We start from the raw sequence: 15,696 nt of genomic DNA on the forward strand, positions 1-15,696 counted from the left end.
TCCGATGATTTCAAAATTGATGATTCTTCTGTGGAGGATATGTCGTTATAAAGCAGGATTGTTCGTATCTTTAGGAACGGTTGAGAAGGTTGTCGAGAACTAAGGAGGTTTTTGTCTGGAACTTTGCGAAATGACGGGAAACGGGGAAGTTAGGGTGGCCGGACGAAAGTTTCCTCGACAGATTCATTCCTGGCTCGTTGAGGTGTGCAGGCAAGATGGAAGGCGTCCAAACTTTCTCCAGTTTTGCTCCAATGGACTTTAACGCCGAGTTCCGAAGCCCAAATCGAAGATTTTTCTAATGCCCCTCCGAATGAGGAGGAATGAGAAAAATAAAGGAGGAATGAGAAAAATAAGAACCTCGTTGGCCATAGATGAACACAATTATGTAACTTTACACAGTCGAAAAAGATCACACGGAAGTCTTCAAACACTTCAAGAGCACTAGATTCGGAGACATACTCGGATTTGAAGGAATTGAAAGGCTCACAAGATTTGCATAATCCAATATTTTATGATGCTTCGGCCAACCCTACCTTTCCCTTCTCAAGTTTGAATTTCAGCCCCTCTCTCTGAGCTCTGAAGTTGCATGAAGTTATTCGTCAGAGGACGTCCTTCCTTTTTTATTTCTTAGCAGACACGGTTTTTACAACTAGGATCAAGACATACTCTGCGATAGGCTTTCAACCAATTCTGGAGATTGTACTACGGATGGAAATGTCCAATTGCTCCATGACACCCTATCAATGCCATAAAAGCCTTGTAAATGGGTCCGCTGCCCATTGTAATCTGCCAATATATATATATATATATCGAGAAGAAGAGAGAGAAAGAAATGAGTGGTTGAGGATATGTGGTGAATGCTCCTAATTTATCACATTTTCCAAGATGGAACCGACTGAATGAGAGATTGAATGAGGAAAAGTGGATGAGATGGAACGGGGAGTGAACTTCTACGTACATTATAATAATACTGAGTGTCAGAAATTCTGACAATAAGAAATATTCCATTGTTCGTCAAGGGGAGAGCGGCTTTTCCAGTTCCGTGGGCTCCTTCCATTTCTCTAAATGTTCTCTCGGGTCACGTTGCTGTTGGATTTCCAGATAATTGCGCAACAAAAAAGGAAATGAACTCCATCCGAGGAGGATCCCAGGAAATTGAGTAAAAATGCCAAAAACGTAGGCTTCTATTCCTATCGATGATGATAGCCGTGCGATTGAGATGAAGGGGGCGTCGAAGACGGGTGTGAACTGTGAGAGACCGAGTAATAGGGAGGCACTTGGTGATGTGCAAGTTGGGATGACGCCTGTAAATGTTGGTGTTGTACTCCAGTGGGGACACCCTTCATACCCATGCTCGATGAGGCCGCTGCTTGGGATGCCATCTGGTGTGTGGAAGCCCCCATGGGTGGAACGCCGCCTCCTAACCCCCCTCCTAAGGAAGCGGAGACTTGATTAGGCAAAGAGGAAGTGGAGGCCATGTGGTGACTGGCTGCATGGCTGCCTAACCCCATTGGGTGACTACCTAACGAGGAGGACGCATTTGAGGGCAATCCAGATGACTGGTTCGGATTGCAGTATTCCAGTTCGGGGAAGATTTTACAAAGAATGAAGTACGCCACATCTGGGTTTGACCAGTACGATGTGTGAGAGGTCACTGCCGCAATGTAAGTGTTGCCAGTCTCCTTCAAAACGTAGTCCATTCGGTAAGCTAGCCGTTGTCCGTCGGGAAGTTTCATTTCTTGAGTGTAGGATGGTGCAGGTGAAGGGCTCGAATTTGAAGACGTTCCTGCTGCATTATTGTTCGTTGGTGGCGAAGGGGACATAACGGACGACAATCCGGTCCTGAAGTTGAAGCCAGAAGTACTAGAGGTGGTTGTTTGGGCCACACCTCGTGTGGTTGTCGGCAATATTGGGGGCATTCCTGGTCTGGCAGTTGAAGTGGTTGTGGTGTAACTCCTCGTGGTGGGCGGGAAGGAAGAGGTACTGGAACCAGGGGTCACCACTGAAGCAGCATCTTTGACCATGCCCATGACACCACTAAACATACCGCTAGCAGCCTGTCCCACCTGATTGACGGCCCCGCCCATTGAAGTGTTATTCAAAGTTGAGCTATGCAACGTAGTTGACCCCGTTGTCGTTCCACTCAAGCCTGGAACCCCAGGAACTGAGGGCATTTTTGGCAAACTCAGGGAGGGTGACATCGACGGCATCTTGGGGAGGCTGGCTGCCTGGGTGGGAAGTAATTTTCCCATGGACACGTTGATAGAACCATTGGCAATATTCACGGGGAGCATAGAACTGGGATCCGTCGCATTGTCTCCTTCCTTGCGGGCGTTTTGAAGGGGCTGTAACGGCAGGTCCGAATAACACACCTTATTGGGATCCATCACATTGTACAGGTGGATGGGCTCGACTTTTCCATAGAATTTCATGAAGATGGGCTCAACACGGTATGCCACCGGGTCACAAGGATGATAAACATTATAGAGATATTTGCACAGCGATCGTGGTAGAATGTGATCATGATACTCTTGGTTTGAAGGGTCTCTCCATCGTAGGCTCAAAAAAACAGACAGTGGGGAGCCCAAGCAGAAAAAGTTTTCAATTCTGAAAAGCAAGCCGGATTGGGCCTGAGCTCCTGTCGACCCTGGACCGGCGCTTGGAGGACGAAAGCGTCTACTTCGCTTCAAGTCTTGGACTCCTCCTCCTCGGGTTTGTAGGTTATACCATGAGTGTTCCACATCCTGGGTCCACCCCGTAAGAATATCGTATGTTACAACACAGCCGAGAGAGTGGGCCACAATCGAGACCTTGCCCCCATTGGCCTCAAAATAAGGATTCCGTTGCACAAACATCTCGTACAATCGGTTCAATTCTTCTTGGAGAGTCTGCCAGATTTCCATCCTGAAAGAAAAGGTGCAGCACATTGAATTTCCATTCGCGTCAGATATTGTTTCTCGGATCAAGATACCAGGGGGCATTTCCCGTGATGGTAGCAAAACCCCTTCATCTATTATTCCATTACACTGTGAAACGAAGGCGAATAGAGAAAGTTTTCTGTAGTAAAGTATTGTCGGCCGGATCAATGGGAGCCAAGAAAAAGGAGTTCCTGGGCTCGATTATTCGACTAGTTGATGTGTATCCGAAGAACAATTTATGAGAAAGAGCTTTCTTTGAAAATCGATTAACCTCACTTTGGTTGATCATAAAAAGAACAATGGTATCCACACAGGAATTTTGTCCTTTAACTAGGATGAGGCAAAAAATGATCATTAGTGGAAAAATTCAAACTAAAATTAGTACAGAATTATACATTATTTAGAATCCCGTAGGTAGACTGGCATTTATCATTGGCAAACACAGATCTTTGCACCAGACTGGGGTCTAAATCAAATCATAACAAATGACCTTAAACAAGAACACTTCTTAGTGAGTCAAGCAAGGTCTTGATTAATATTCAATCGCAGCTCCCTCGGTTTGAGATGGCGACACGTGGGTTCTCTCTGTCAAATTATCTCTTTCATAAGTCACCATCACTCTCAATTGTCCCACTAGAGCTGTCAGTCAGTCAATCAATAGCTTGTAAGCCCACTCGCAATCCATTCTGGTCTTTGAGGGAGGGTTTTTCATTATCATGACGATGATGAGCCAAGATTCCTCCCCTGCTCTGCAGCCAGAACGTGATCCCAATATTGATATCCTTGCGGGCTCTGATGGCCCAGTGGATCTTGACAAGCCTACTTTAAGCTTTCTTATCAGGCGGATGGATCGAAGGTCGGTTGCCCAGGTCTTACACGCCTTTGATCATTAGCAACACAATAAAACTGGCATCCCAGTTACTTTAAACAGCCTTTTGACCTTAACGCTCTCGAGACATTCTAATCCCCTGGTGTCACTTCGATGTTCACATCAATCTGGGGTTACATCAATTGCAGCGAAGGTCGGGGTAACTTGAGAGAAAGAGCAGGCTTCACGATTCTCTTTGTATGCAGAGACTGTTTATCAAGGCATGATATGGAAGTACTCTAGTCACGGTTTATTCCTTAGAAGTCGACTCTTTGTTGGAACAAGAAGTTTCTCTCCGGCTTCTTGACTACCAAATTTGAAATTTCCACCAGCCTTTCTGAATAAAGCCAAGGGGAATTCAGTGTTGCCAGGTCTCAAGAAATGTTTCTTTCACTTTTGTGTTAAATGGTTACGTAGAATGTACTTACTGGAAGCAAAAAGCTTTGCTGGATTTTGTTATTCGAAAAGGGCTTTTAATCGGCATCAGACAGCAATACATGGGACGATTTTTCCACAAAAAAACATGTGGCAACACTGAGTGTTCCTTCTGGTTCATTCACCATGTGTGGGAAGATGATTTCCTAGCACCAAGGAGATATATGAACAGAATTTCAGCCCAACCAAAGGAAGAAAGTGAGTTCCCTTCATTACAGGAATAGAATATCAAGTGTTCATGTAGACTTGCAGTATTGTAAAATTCTTATTGGACTGGTTATTCGAGGGTTTGCAAGTCTTTAAATAAACGATCTTCTCTGGCCGTTTGCGAGAGGGCAATGGTGTTTTCCCCAATATTTTGGACCTTCAAAAAAATCTGGTCTGTAGAGCCAGAGTGGAATTGATCAGTATCGCAGACTTAGAACTGAGGACCTCTCACTTCTCTCGGAAGACCGGACTTTTTGCAACCAAAATGTCTTGATAAAAGAGAAAAAGGGGGCTTTCCCTTTACGGTCTTGTTTGCCAAGACGTAGGTGGATCCAAAAGCCTCGCGTGTATCTGAACACAAGCGATTTCAAGCAAGGTTGCAGGAAACAGAGTTAGAAAATCGATTTCTAATGGACTGTCGGAAAAGCTACCACTGGATAAGTAGTAGGAAAAAGCGTCCAGGCCTTACACTAAATATTTCATAGCCCAACACAGATCTTGATGTTAGTCATATTCAGTCTTAATCTGAATTCGCAAATTGTTCAGAACGGTCGAGGACATTTGCTCATAACTTAGATGTGGTTGTCTTTATCAAGCAAGCATATTCATTTAAATGGAATGGCTGCGACAAAATTAAGTAGCATAGTACGGCAATGGAACATTGAGAAATGGGACCATCTCTTTGGACGGAAGCACGTTTCTCGAGAGTTGATAAAGCCAACAGAGAAGGCTACACTTCTGTTCAATGCATCATCTTTTTGGTGATGCAAATTTTACCCTCAGGATACGCAACCACTAATGGAGTTCTTTTTTTACGAGGACCGTTGAAGCTGAACACCTCCAGGACAAGAAGAACTAGACACGATATGAATCAGTCAATTTACACACGCGTTTTCGGCTTAATTCATTATGAATACAGAACGTTCAGATCCCTAGTACTAGAAGTGTGTGGGATGAATTATTTCATTTCGTTTCCTTATTGAAAACCACTAGTTTGTAAACCCACGGAGTTCTAGAAATATGGAGCGCGGACGGTTTTCCCTACCAAAATAGACCAACTGTTGGTCAAAGCAAGTGTGGTTCCCCATCAAAATGTTTACAAAATGATAAGCTTCGATTGTTGCCAAAAAGTCCCAGTAACTTTTGTTAGATTTCCTTGTACACACGTTGATTTAAAGTTATTTCGTCAAAAGCTAATGTAAGTGACTAAGAGCAAGTTCATTTCTTTGACTTTGAATTATGACTTTGAATATTTTTTGAGTACCCTGACCCTGTTTTTGAGCCCAAATTTGACGAATTTGAAGTGTATTTACATGGCCTTCGACACGGACTTGTAGAGATGTGGACTGCGAACGGAAGCAAAAAAAGCTCATCTCCTAAACTGTTCACTTTATGCCAAATAACCACTTGATACGACCACAAGATCTGGTTGAATAAATAAACTTGGCCAAATTTGAGCCCAAACCTATGCTTGGGGAACTCAGGAGATATGGTCAAAGTTATGTAATAAACGCTACATAAGATTCGAATTTTCGGCCTGCTTATGGTTAGCTACATAAGCTTTTGACTACATAACTTTGAAACGAACCACTTTACAAGTAAACAATGTAATCATGACCTCACTTTAATTGAAAAGATCTGCCCTTCTTATCTTATTACTTTAATTCAAAAAAAGTGGCTCAGAGCCGCTATTACCAAGAGCAGGCCGATTTGGCGGGAAGCTCGTCCACAGTCCACATTTCTAGAAGTTCGTGACTTCGATCATAGTAAGAGCTCATTTGAATGGAGTAAGGGATTCAGGAGATGCGAAATTTTCGCGTCTCTCCGACATCCGTATGTCGGAAGACATGTCAATGTCGGATTGACATGTCGGATGTCAAAAGAGTTTGTTTGTTTCCCTGACCAAAAGAAAAAAACAATTTGCATTGGCATCATCCAAAAGTATGATGATCTTACCCATCTTGTGAGATGTACCCATCTTATCTTTTCTCATCTTGTGAGGTCTCTATTTTATTTTCAATGCAATGAGGGTTACATAAAACAGAAATACAAGAAAAATGAATACACAATAGACTTCCTTATGTTCAAACAATTGCAATGTGCAATGATGAAAAAACAACAACTAAAAATTCAGAACTATCCACTCCTGCCTTACATGTAATATTCTCGCAGGTCTATGGGTTACTCTCCTCATAATAATTCACATGTTGGAGGAATAGTTTACTTTGAGGGACTGAAATTCAATCCTTAAACAAGAATTAATTACCTCAAAAGGTCAAGTGATATCCAGAAGTTAGATTTTAACGTCATTAGAAAGCTGTTAACCCTGTTAAAGGGACTCTATATATAGGTAGTTGCGTACCAAATCATCAGGAAACAAAATCAGTTCAAGCTTAGCTGAAGCTAAAAATAGATTTCAAAAATGTTTCTCGGAACTTGGTTGGCAAATTCACTCAGCTGTGTTGATTGGACCACAATAATTCGATTTATGGCAAAAGGCCGTGGTTTTATATATTCAAAAACAGTCTCAACCTCTCAATCCGTCGTGCAAACTTCCATGCAAACTAATACAGTCCAGAAAAGCTAGCAATAATGACCAAACTAATGACCTGAAAATAGAGTTGCCTCACCGGTAGAGTGGACTTGTGTAGTACATGATGTCCATGGCTGACGAGTTGAGCAAGTTTCTAAGCCCCATGATCCTTTGAGGCGTGATATGCTTGACCATGCCTTCGTCCAATCGCAGTGAACTTCTCCATTCAACGGGGAAGAACTCGATCCGTTGTCCCGTGTCCTTGACTTGTTTGGCAAAGTGCTTATTCTGAATGGAATTCACATTGTCCCTCATGATGTTTGTGTTCCGGATGATGGTCGTATCGTCCACAACTTGCCCCACACCGTGTACCACAAACACAATATGAGTGATATCCGGAAGTCGGTCTGAAATGTGTCAAAAATGGAAAACCACATGATTCATCATTGTCTTTTCCTTTTTTTTCAATTTCGAGCCAAAAAGCTGGAACTTGGAACTCGGGCCATGTGCGTTTGGCCCTATGAATCATGAGGAACTAGTAAATTATTCATGGCCTCGCTATTCAAACCCAGCCACGAAACATTAATTATTGTTTGCCTTTCTAACATCAGGCGAGCAATTACATCGAAAAAATGCGAAGTTGGATAAAGACCTTGCTTGATTGGTGGAAGAGGAGAAAAGTGCAACTTGAAACCATCCAAAGCAGAAAATAGACAAAGTTAGAACGAAAGGAGATGCATTAGTTGGTACTGGTGCATTTTGCGCCTGTCATTCATGAAAAGAATCATTGTGGTCTAGAAATGACCCGCAAAATGTCGCATGTGCAAAACCCTGTGCACATTCATCCCAACGTTTGGGACACGGACCTGACGTGACAGGATAATTGGTTTTAATTTGAGACAGTTTTGACCTCCACTGCCTAAAATATGAAGAGAACGGGAAGTGGGTCACCAGGTAGAAAGAAAGAAAAGAAAGAAAAACAAAGTCGAAAGTTTAAAATTTATCTGCCGTTATTTTGTTCGAGCCTCAAACTCCACGTTGAACAAAAACGTACTCTATGCGTACTTGCAAAACTATGCCTAGTGCCTCTAAAACAGGCCTTTACATCCCAATTGAGAAGACAACAACAACAAAAGCTCTCTCGATGTGCGGTAAAAAGTTTTTGGATTCCTCTCCTGTTGTTCTCTATTTCTCTAACTGGCTCAAACGTTACGAGTTTCTGATCTGTAGTGGCAGAATCATCAATCAATGAGAAGACAGCTTTGGCCCATTCGGTAAACAGTAGGCTTAGAAAACAGTGAAAGAGCTGTTTGTCTGGTAAAACGATTCAAGAGAATGGAAGAAAGGATGCTGATAAGGCCTGAACTTTGGACCTTTGGCCGATTTGCTGGAGATTGATTAAAAGAGCTCTCTGATAAAAGCATAGCGTGGCATGGCATAGCATGGGTTTCAAAAAGATTCGTTTCCTTTCCTGTTCATCCAGATTTGGGCCAGTATTGACATGAGAGGGATTTTATGTGAAACGAACGCCAAAAGAAAGTATGTTTTTTTTCAAAAACATACTAACCATGGGCAGGCATTTATCATGCAATAGACACTTTTATGGTAAGAAATATGGTTTCTTTGAGAGAAGATCCGTGCGTTTTTGTTAGAAGAAAAACTTTCCTCTAACAATGCTTATCATAAACTTGAATTGGCTTTGTTTTTGAAATATGTTTTTGCTATCCGTAGGTTTCAGCACTTCTTTCCACTATTCACTTTTTTATTCGAATAGATTCCATTTTCACTTCACCATTTTCTTTTGTTGGCCCAAGCATGTTCCAAATAAAGACCGAGAAATTAACCAAAAATCATCTTAAGTACGGCAATACAATCTACATTTCAAATTGATGTTGACCTAAAATTTAAAAAAAACCATTTGCATAAGGTTGTTTTTGACACTATTTTGGACTCTTGAAAACAATTTAGCCCGCCCTTGAACCACTGGACAATGGACGGGAAACAACCTATTTCCAACTTTTGCTTAGTCATCGACTTCTGCAGATATTTCTAGATCTTAAACCAGTGTCAATAATTATATTCTATTACAACATAAAGCTTTTGACCCATTTGTTCGATTGAGATGAAACTTTTTGAGGAAGAACGCCAGACCTTAACTTGAATCAAAGTCTATATTTCTAGACCTTTGCTTTTTTTTGGTCCGTCAAATGAACTCAAAACCAACTTCCCATCCAAAAATCCCTTTCCTTATGGCCATTAAAAAAGAACCAGTTGTTTGGATCATTCTCATCCGCAAACCGGGTCAATGTTTACTCTTTTTTGCCATCAAGTGGGAGTCTGATGTAGTGGGAACTTCCATCCGATCCAACCAGACTCCCAAGGAACAAAAAGAGGGTAGTAACAGCTGACCGAAAGGAACCTTTTTTATCCAGAGAGCATGAAGAATTGGGTCTTCTACATAATGTATACGGTCTGCAACAACGCTCAAAAGCTTGGTCCAGTAAAAAAGCGAAGGCAGTCCGAAAATATCAGAGCCGCCATTTTGATTCCAGTTCAGACCAAAGGTATATGGAACGCCCTACTTCTTCATTTTATTGCGACATCAAAGAGAATACCAATGCCTAGTCTTCTGTACTGCACAGTAGTATGAGTAGTCATGAGCGCATCCGAAAACCGTCTGTTGCAATAGCATACGTATAGCTACTAGTTCTACAGCTAGGATTCCTTCAATCCTCCATAGACCCTTGCTCCCTTTTTATTTGCTCTTGGATCTTGGGTCCTAATTTTCAGGCTTGCTTCTTTATGCTTAACGAGCCGAGTCGAAATTGGCTCGGAACAGGTTTCCCTTTCTACCGTTTTGAATGTCTTTCTCTCTCGAGCTACATTGATGAGAAAAAGGTAACTTACTCTCGTGGTACAGCTTACCTTGATGCTGACAGAGTTCCTTGTAGCCTCTGAAGAGACGGTAACCCGTGGGTTTCTTGAAGCCCAATGATGCGGATATTCCCCGATAAATTTGGGACGACGTATTCTCTCGATGAAGGTACACCTCCTCAGGGGACATCCAATCTACGTGGAACTCTGGAAAACTCGTTGTGTGGTGGACCTAAACGGGAGAACAAGGATAAGCGATTGCAGAAGGCTGTCACAACTAAACACTGATCCCATGGGTTCTTGTTTTTGTGGATACGGGTTGTAATTAAACAGGAAGCCAACTCTCTAACCCCAAAAATGGGTCAGTTGCACGCGAGAACTACAAATCTAGAAAAGGAAACGGAGAAGGGTGCTTTGTTCTTCTCTTAAATGGAACCTTATGGGATTTGTGAACCAGGATGGAAACGAGGCGCAAGCAAGGCGTCTAAAACTTAAATTGGTCGTAAGAACTTTGATTCTAATACCTTCCCCGAAAAAAAGAACTTCCTGGAACATGTGTACACGTGGAGGTGTTGTTTTTTCTTGTCACCGCCAGAATTGGTCCTCTAAAGCTCATTTTTTTGCGAGCCCCAAGCATGATCTCCACACGCTGACAACTCGTTCTAAGTCAGTCCAAAAGACAACTTGATCCAACAAAGCATGTCATGGGTTCACCGAGCATACACAGATCGCTTTCGTCTAATAGATGATCCTGGAGCCGTTGGAGAAAGTAAGCCCTCATAAAGTGTCAATATCCCCGAAGCAAATTGGCTCCCTTGTTACTTCATTCAAGCGAGCTCTATTGGGCATTGAGTGTCGTCAACCAGTAAAGCCGAGAGCTGTAAAGTCCTTTTTAGTGGGCTCCAGGCTCCCTGATCCAGTCTTTCCATAGAGATGGGAAAAGGGAGGTGAAACCTATGTCAACTTTGAAAGTTTGGACCAAATCTACCTCTATATGAGAGTAATTTCGTGGAAAATGAACCATATTGTGCCATTGGAGGTGACACCATTCAAGTGCTAATGACCCAGCCAAGGACAACAGGAATAAGTTTTAGTAATGCATGACACAGCCGACCTAGGTAGAGAATGAAAACAGGAATATATGGAAGGTTACTCTAGATATTCTATCTCTATTGTTTGGAATATGATATCCAGTAATTTGGCATTCTGTTGGAACGGAGGTCGGACAAATCTACGTAAAGGTGGGATTAATTTCCGACCCTCTACACGTTACGGAGCCTTATTTGGCCTGGTGGTCAGAGTAAACAAAGAGTTGAGAAAGGTCTCAGGAACTCAAATTTGAAATCCAACTAACGTAATCTTGGATAGTGGAAGAGTTATGTGAAGCGTTCGTGTTCCAAAGTCAGTTCCCTAGTGGGTAATAAAACACACCGGAGTCAGAGGGTAACAATCACCATTTGCAGAAAAAAGGGAGCAACCCTGACAACAAATGGATACCCCCTCCCTTTAGAAAATAACAGTCAAATTAATTGCAAAGAGCTCAAAAATCTATTCGAAAAACAATTTAGCTTAGTCTTTGTACTTCAGAAATTGGGGCTTGTCAGTTCCCAATTTGATTACCCAATCATCAAGGTTAGACTGACCTATTAAATGTTTTTGAGCGAGTTCGAGGAAAAGTTTCCTCTAGCCCATTCGGTTTCCTCACCCCACCAGGTATGATTGGTCTTTTATTGGCCCAAACCTGCACAACTCTACCCATTATTTGGCTGAATAGACTTGGCCTTGACTCAATTAAAGAATTGGAGGGTTTTAGATAGCTCCTCTATTTCTACCTCTTCTCTCAGCCCTCTAGGTTCTGTGCTATTGCACATTTGTTTGCATTGCAATGACCTGACTCGACGCAAAAATCAACGTCAACCAGTGACAGTGTTGTTGTACCGAAATCTAATCTGTAAAGAATCAAGTCGAACTGTGTTGTAAGTGGCAATTTGCTTGGGTTAGAAGTTTGTAACTATGGGTTGCAATCAGGCTGAAAGAAAGTTTGCCAAATCTCTCGCCTTTCCCATACTGCCTTTATTCCCGGCGATGCAAAGGCCAGAGGACCAAAAACCCGCGAGTGGGCCACATGCGTAACCTCACCAAAGTTTTCGAGATGAAGATAAATGACTTATTCAGTGAGTCTTTTGGGACTTGCCAATGCTAACACCTCGACGCAAACTGGACAGTGTGGAATTGTTCCAACGAGCACGCAGGGAGTCTCAGATCCTCGTGATTGTGCTCGCTCCATCAATAATTTGAGGAAGTAGTGAGGGAAAAGCATACAAACATAGTGGGACATGTGCACGTACTCGGGGTTTTACCTGCTTCTCGAGGCGTTGACTCGTGGATGTGTCCCACACGTAATCGGCCATTTTGTGGCCCAAGAAGCGTTGGAGGTGTTCTTGTTCGATCCTATCGGCATATTCACACTGCACCGGTTGCCAGGTGGTCTCATAGAACCAAGTCCCACGCATAATGTCAAAGGCCTCGCCCGGCCAATAAAGAGAGTGACACTTCCATTCGGCGAGGTCCACCTCGTAAACCCCACCCCTCACCACGATATGCATGTCACGATCATCTTCCATGAAATTATCAGCGGAGCGGTACTGTTTGTGGGAGCGGAACCGCCCTCGTGAGGAGTAGCCACTGCTTCCAGATCCCCCTTGGCGGGCTGAGGGTGACGAGGCGTAGTAGTTATGTCCACTTGGGTAGTCATCACTGAAACTGACACCTGCATTGCCAACTCGCTCCGAGGCTGCATCGTCCAGATAATCTTCGTCTTCGTAACCATTGCCCAGGGCAGATTGGGAACGGTCGTAGTGGACACGATTCAGACTGCGGGCTCGACGGCCTCTGGGCCCGGGTTGAGCCGCACGACTCCTCATGTCGATCGTGTTGGTTCGTCGGTCGACTTCGCTCCATTTAGTTTGCCAGATGTGTCGGTACCTTAGCTCTATCCTTAACGAGTCATACCCCATGAAAGGAGCCCAATCTTTGTCCACCTCACGCTTGAAGAACCATCGAATCTGGAAATGAGCTTCAGAATGAATCGAATGTTGTCAAGAGGGCACTTATATGTGTCAAATGAGCATGACTTAGTCTTTTTTTCGCTCTCGACCAGAATCACTCTGAAATGTTAGTTGAACATGTCGCCTGTTTGGAGAGCATTAGGTAGCTCTATTGTTACGGAAAAGAAGGATGGCACATTCACGTGCCGTTGGGGCCGGTTCTTTACATCAGGAGGGCAGTGCCACGCATAAATGATTCCATTCATAACGAGTTTTTAAGAGTGTCCCACATGACTGCTTTTGGTCACGCTTTTTTACTTGAATTGAACGACAAACCATGAACTAGGAACCACGACTAGATCTGGAACAGCCAGGGTGAAATAAACAAACAGAGCTCGCTACTAATTGCTGTAACAGAAAGGGTACTCAGTCGCTCCCCGCCTCTGCCTCCTCAGTCGTTTACATATTCTCGGTTCTTCCGAATTAGCTAATCGAACTTCCCCACGCAATCGAGGCAACCAATGATTGTCCTTCATTTCGTGGAGCTGCTGAGCCTGACTCGTTCCATTGAAACGGATTTGCGATTTCGCCCTCATGCAACTAAACTCTCAGTGCCACCCTCTTTTCGTGTCATCCAAAGTGCATTGAATATTCTACTGTTATGCTGTCATTACCTCTTCAGAGGCCAATTCGGCCACCACCTCATGGTGCCGGGGTTGGGCAACGGGTCCTTGGTCTCCGGACGAATTAGATTGAACGGACCCTTGTCGCTGAAGGCGGCTGATTTGGGTCACTTGTTCCAGTTGGCCCAAAAGAGACGTGGGATCTACGGGAGCAGGCCTAGGAACGCCGTGGAGCTCTTGCTGCTCTTGACGATTGAAGGCGTCTAAAAAGGCCTTATCTTGGAGAGATAGATGACCGAATTGCGAGGCCAGAGGATTCACCAAGTCTCCACCGATAGGGAAATCCATGTTCAAGGTTGTGTGGTTTGATTTAATCAACAACAACAACCGCACTCAATGCGGTCACGGATCACTTCACATGCAAAGATATCAACGAGCAATGAGCTCGCTCAAGTAGTACATGGGTGGTGGTAACCTTGAGGGAGGGCTAAAGAGACACGAGAAGCTATTTTAGGAGCACTAGACCGCAATGCCTTGAGTTGGCTTTGGGATCAGAGCCAGATCAGGCCCTGGTGAGAAGTTCAATCGTCCTTATGAGATTGATCAGATCCAGATTCATCGTTTTGAGAATCAAGATTTCCCCAAGGTTTTTGAGACACGCCAGAGTGAAACCAGGCACTCGATAAAGCTTTCTCTTCACACAACAGGAAGACGACTTGTTGTAAGCAAGGTAACGCTTGCTGGCCTTATAAATTCACAATCGCTTTTCGTGGACGTGGAGCATTGCCAATCAGGAGCTAGTGGTTAGTTAAAGGCACTCTCTGTTGAGCTAGGGCCATCTACACCCACCCTGCCAACCAAAACCTACTGGTCACTAAGTAAAAGACTCTGCTTATTGATAAACACATAAGCAAAATGCACTTTTGACTTTCTCGATCCGTCCTCACAAACACCGTCAATGGGTTTGTATTAGATCTGCCTACTATAAATGACTCAAGGCTCTCACACCGCACCTGATGCACGAACTGGGATCACTGGAGGACAAGTAAGTGTCAGAGAGAGGAGTTTGGAAACAGCTGAGTGTGTATTCTTCTTAATCTTGTTGTTCCAAAAGGTTCTTAGGGGAAACATGCAAAACTACTTTTGAGCGAAAAGAAGCGACCAACCTCTGGTTCTAAGTTGGTTCTTGTTCCCACTCTGTTCTGTCACTGAAAGGCTCGCCTGCTTTTCTTTCCCTTCTTCCTTCGTGCTCCTCGCCTCTTTCTTGTGCCTTGCGTAGTTGTTGAGGCCAATGATTGGTGCAACCCCCGGCCTCAGATCCTATTCACAGAGGACCGAGGACGCCTGCCGGGCAAGTCGCTCCAAAAACGGTCCATGGTCCATGGTTTTCATCGGACGTGACCAAACTGAACGAGCTCAGCCTACTTTTACCACGCTCCTTTCCAAATGAATCGTTTGAACTGCACATATATCTTGGGACTGATCCAGGCCTTCAATAAAAATGTGAATTAGTGAAGTCTCATGCCGTGGTTCTATCATTAGTACTTGGTCATTGACATGACGTAAAAAGTAAGGCGGTCCAACTTTCACCTCAGTTTTTGTTCAGGTGAGGTTTGGGCACCCTGATGCCTCTTGTTGCCGGCAGGCCTTGTTCCACCGTGTTCCAACACTTCGCTTGTCAGAGCCGAAGCTCAAGTCGAGGTTCGAGTATAATTGTGAGGTTGATTTCCCGGCCACTCGAACTCGAACTCCTCTTTCAGGGCACATTGGACGCCTTTCAGACCTGTTAACTTGCATGTATGTTCACAAACTCTCTGGATTGGAGGGAAAATAAACGTTCGATTGGCAGAAGTCTTCAATATTCAAAAGTCGAATACCTTTGGAAAGGACACTGGTCTCGCTTTCTCGCTTTCGTGCTCTTCTGTTCTCCCAAGGGACTCTCTTCACTGGCTAATGGAGCTCTGGGAACAATTGATTAATCCGGTTGTTAGTATGACAAGACACAATCTTACCTGCTTTAACCTCCCGTGAATTCACGTTTGGGAAGATGGATTTTTTGTTAACTCCTTTTTTTCTACTCTATTCTTTGCGAATGCATTGATTACAATCCAAAGAGCAACAAGTTTGGTCAAAATAAGCATAGACAGCTTAAAAAAGAATAACCACAAAATGAAAACATGATTAACATTAC

General features: G+C 43.6%; 1 protein-coding gene across 2 annotated transcripts; it reads right to left on the reverse strand.

The window, feature by feature from the left end:
* Position 1: 1 nt before the first annotated feature.
* Positions 2-14,714, reverse strand: LOC131884180 (phospholipase DDHD1-like). 2 transcript variants are annotated; one of them, XM_059231869.1, is made up of 5 exons: positions 13,557-14,714; positions 12,196-12,900; positions 9,887-10,067; positions 7,059-7,368; positions 2-2,904 (listed from the first exon to the last, which is right to left on the reverse strand). In XM_059231869.1, the coding sequence occupies exons 1-5, from the start codon at positions 13,851-13,853 to the stop codon at positions 1,191-1,193; spliced, it is 3,207 nt and encodes a 1,068-aa protein (XP_059087852.1). In that variant the 5' UTR covers positions 13,854-14,714; the 3' UTR covers positions 2-1,190. The 2 variants fall into 2 exon arrangements, with proteins under 2 accessions (XP_059087852.1, XP_059087851.1); XM_059231868.1 differs by having other exon boundaries at positions 12,184-12,900.
* Positions 14,715-15,696: the final 982 nt, after the last annotated feature.

Source organism: Tigriopus californicus, chromosome 7, assembly GCF_007210705.1.
Source record: "Tigriopus californicus strain San Diego chromosome 7, Tcal_SD_v2.1, whole genome shotgun sequence".
Taxonomy (NCBI): Eukaryota; Metazoa; Arthropoda; class Copepoda; order Harpacticoida; family Harpacticidae; genus Tigriopus; species Tigriopus californicus.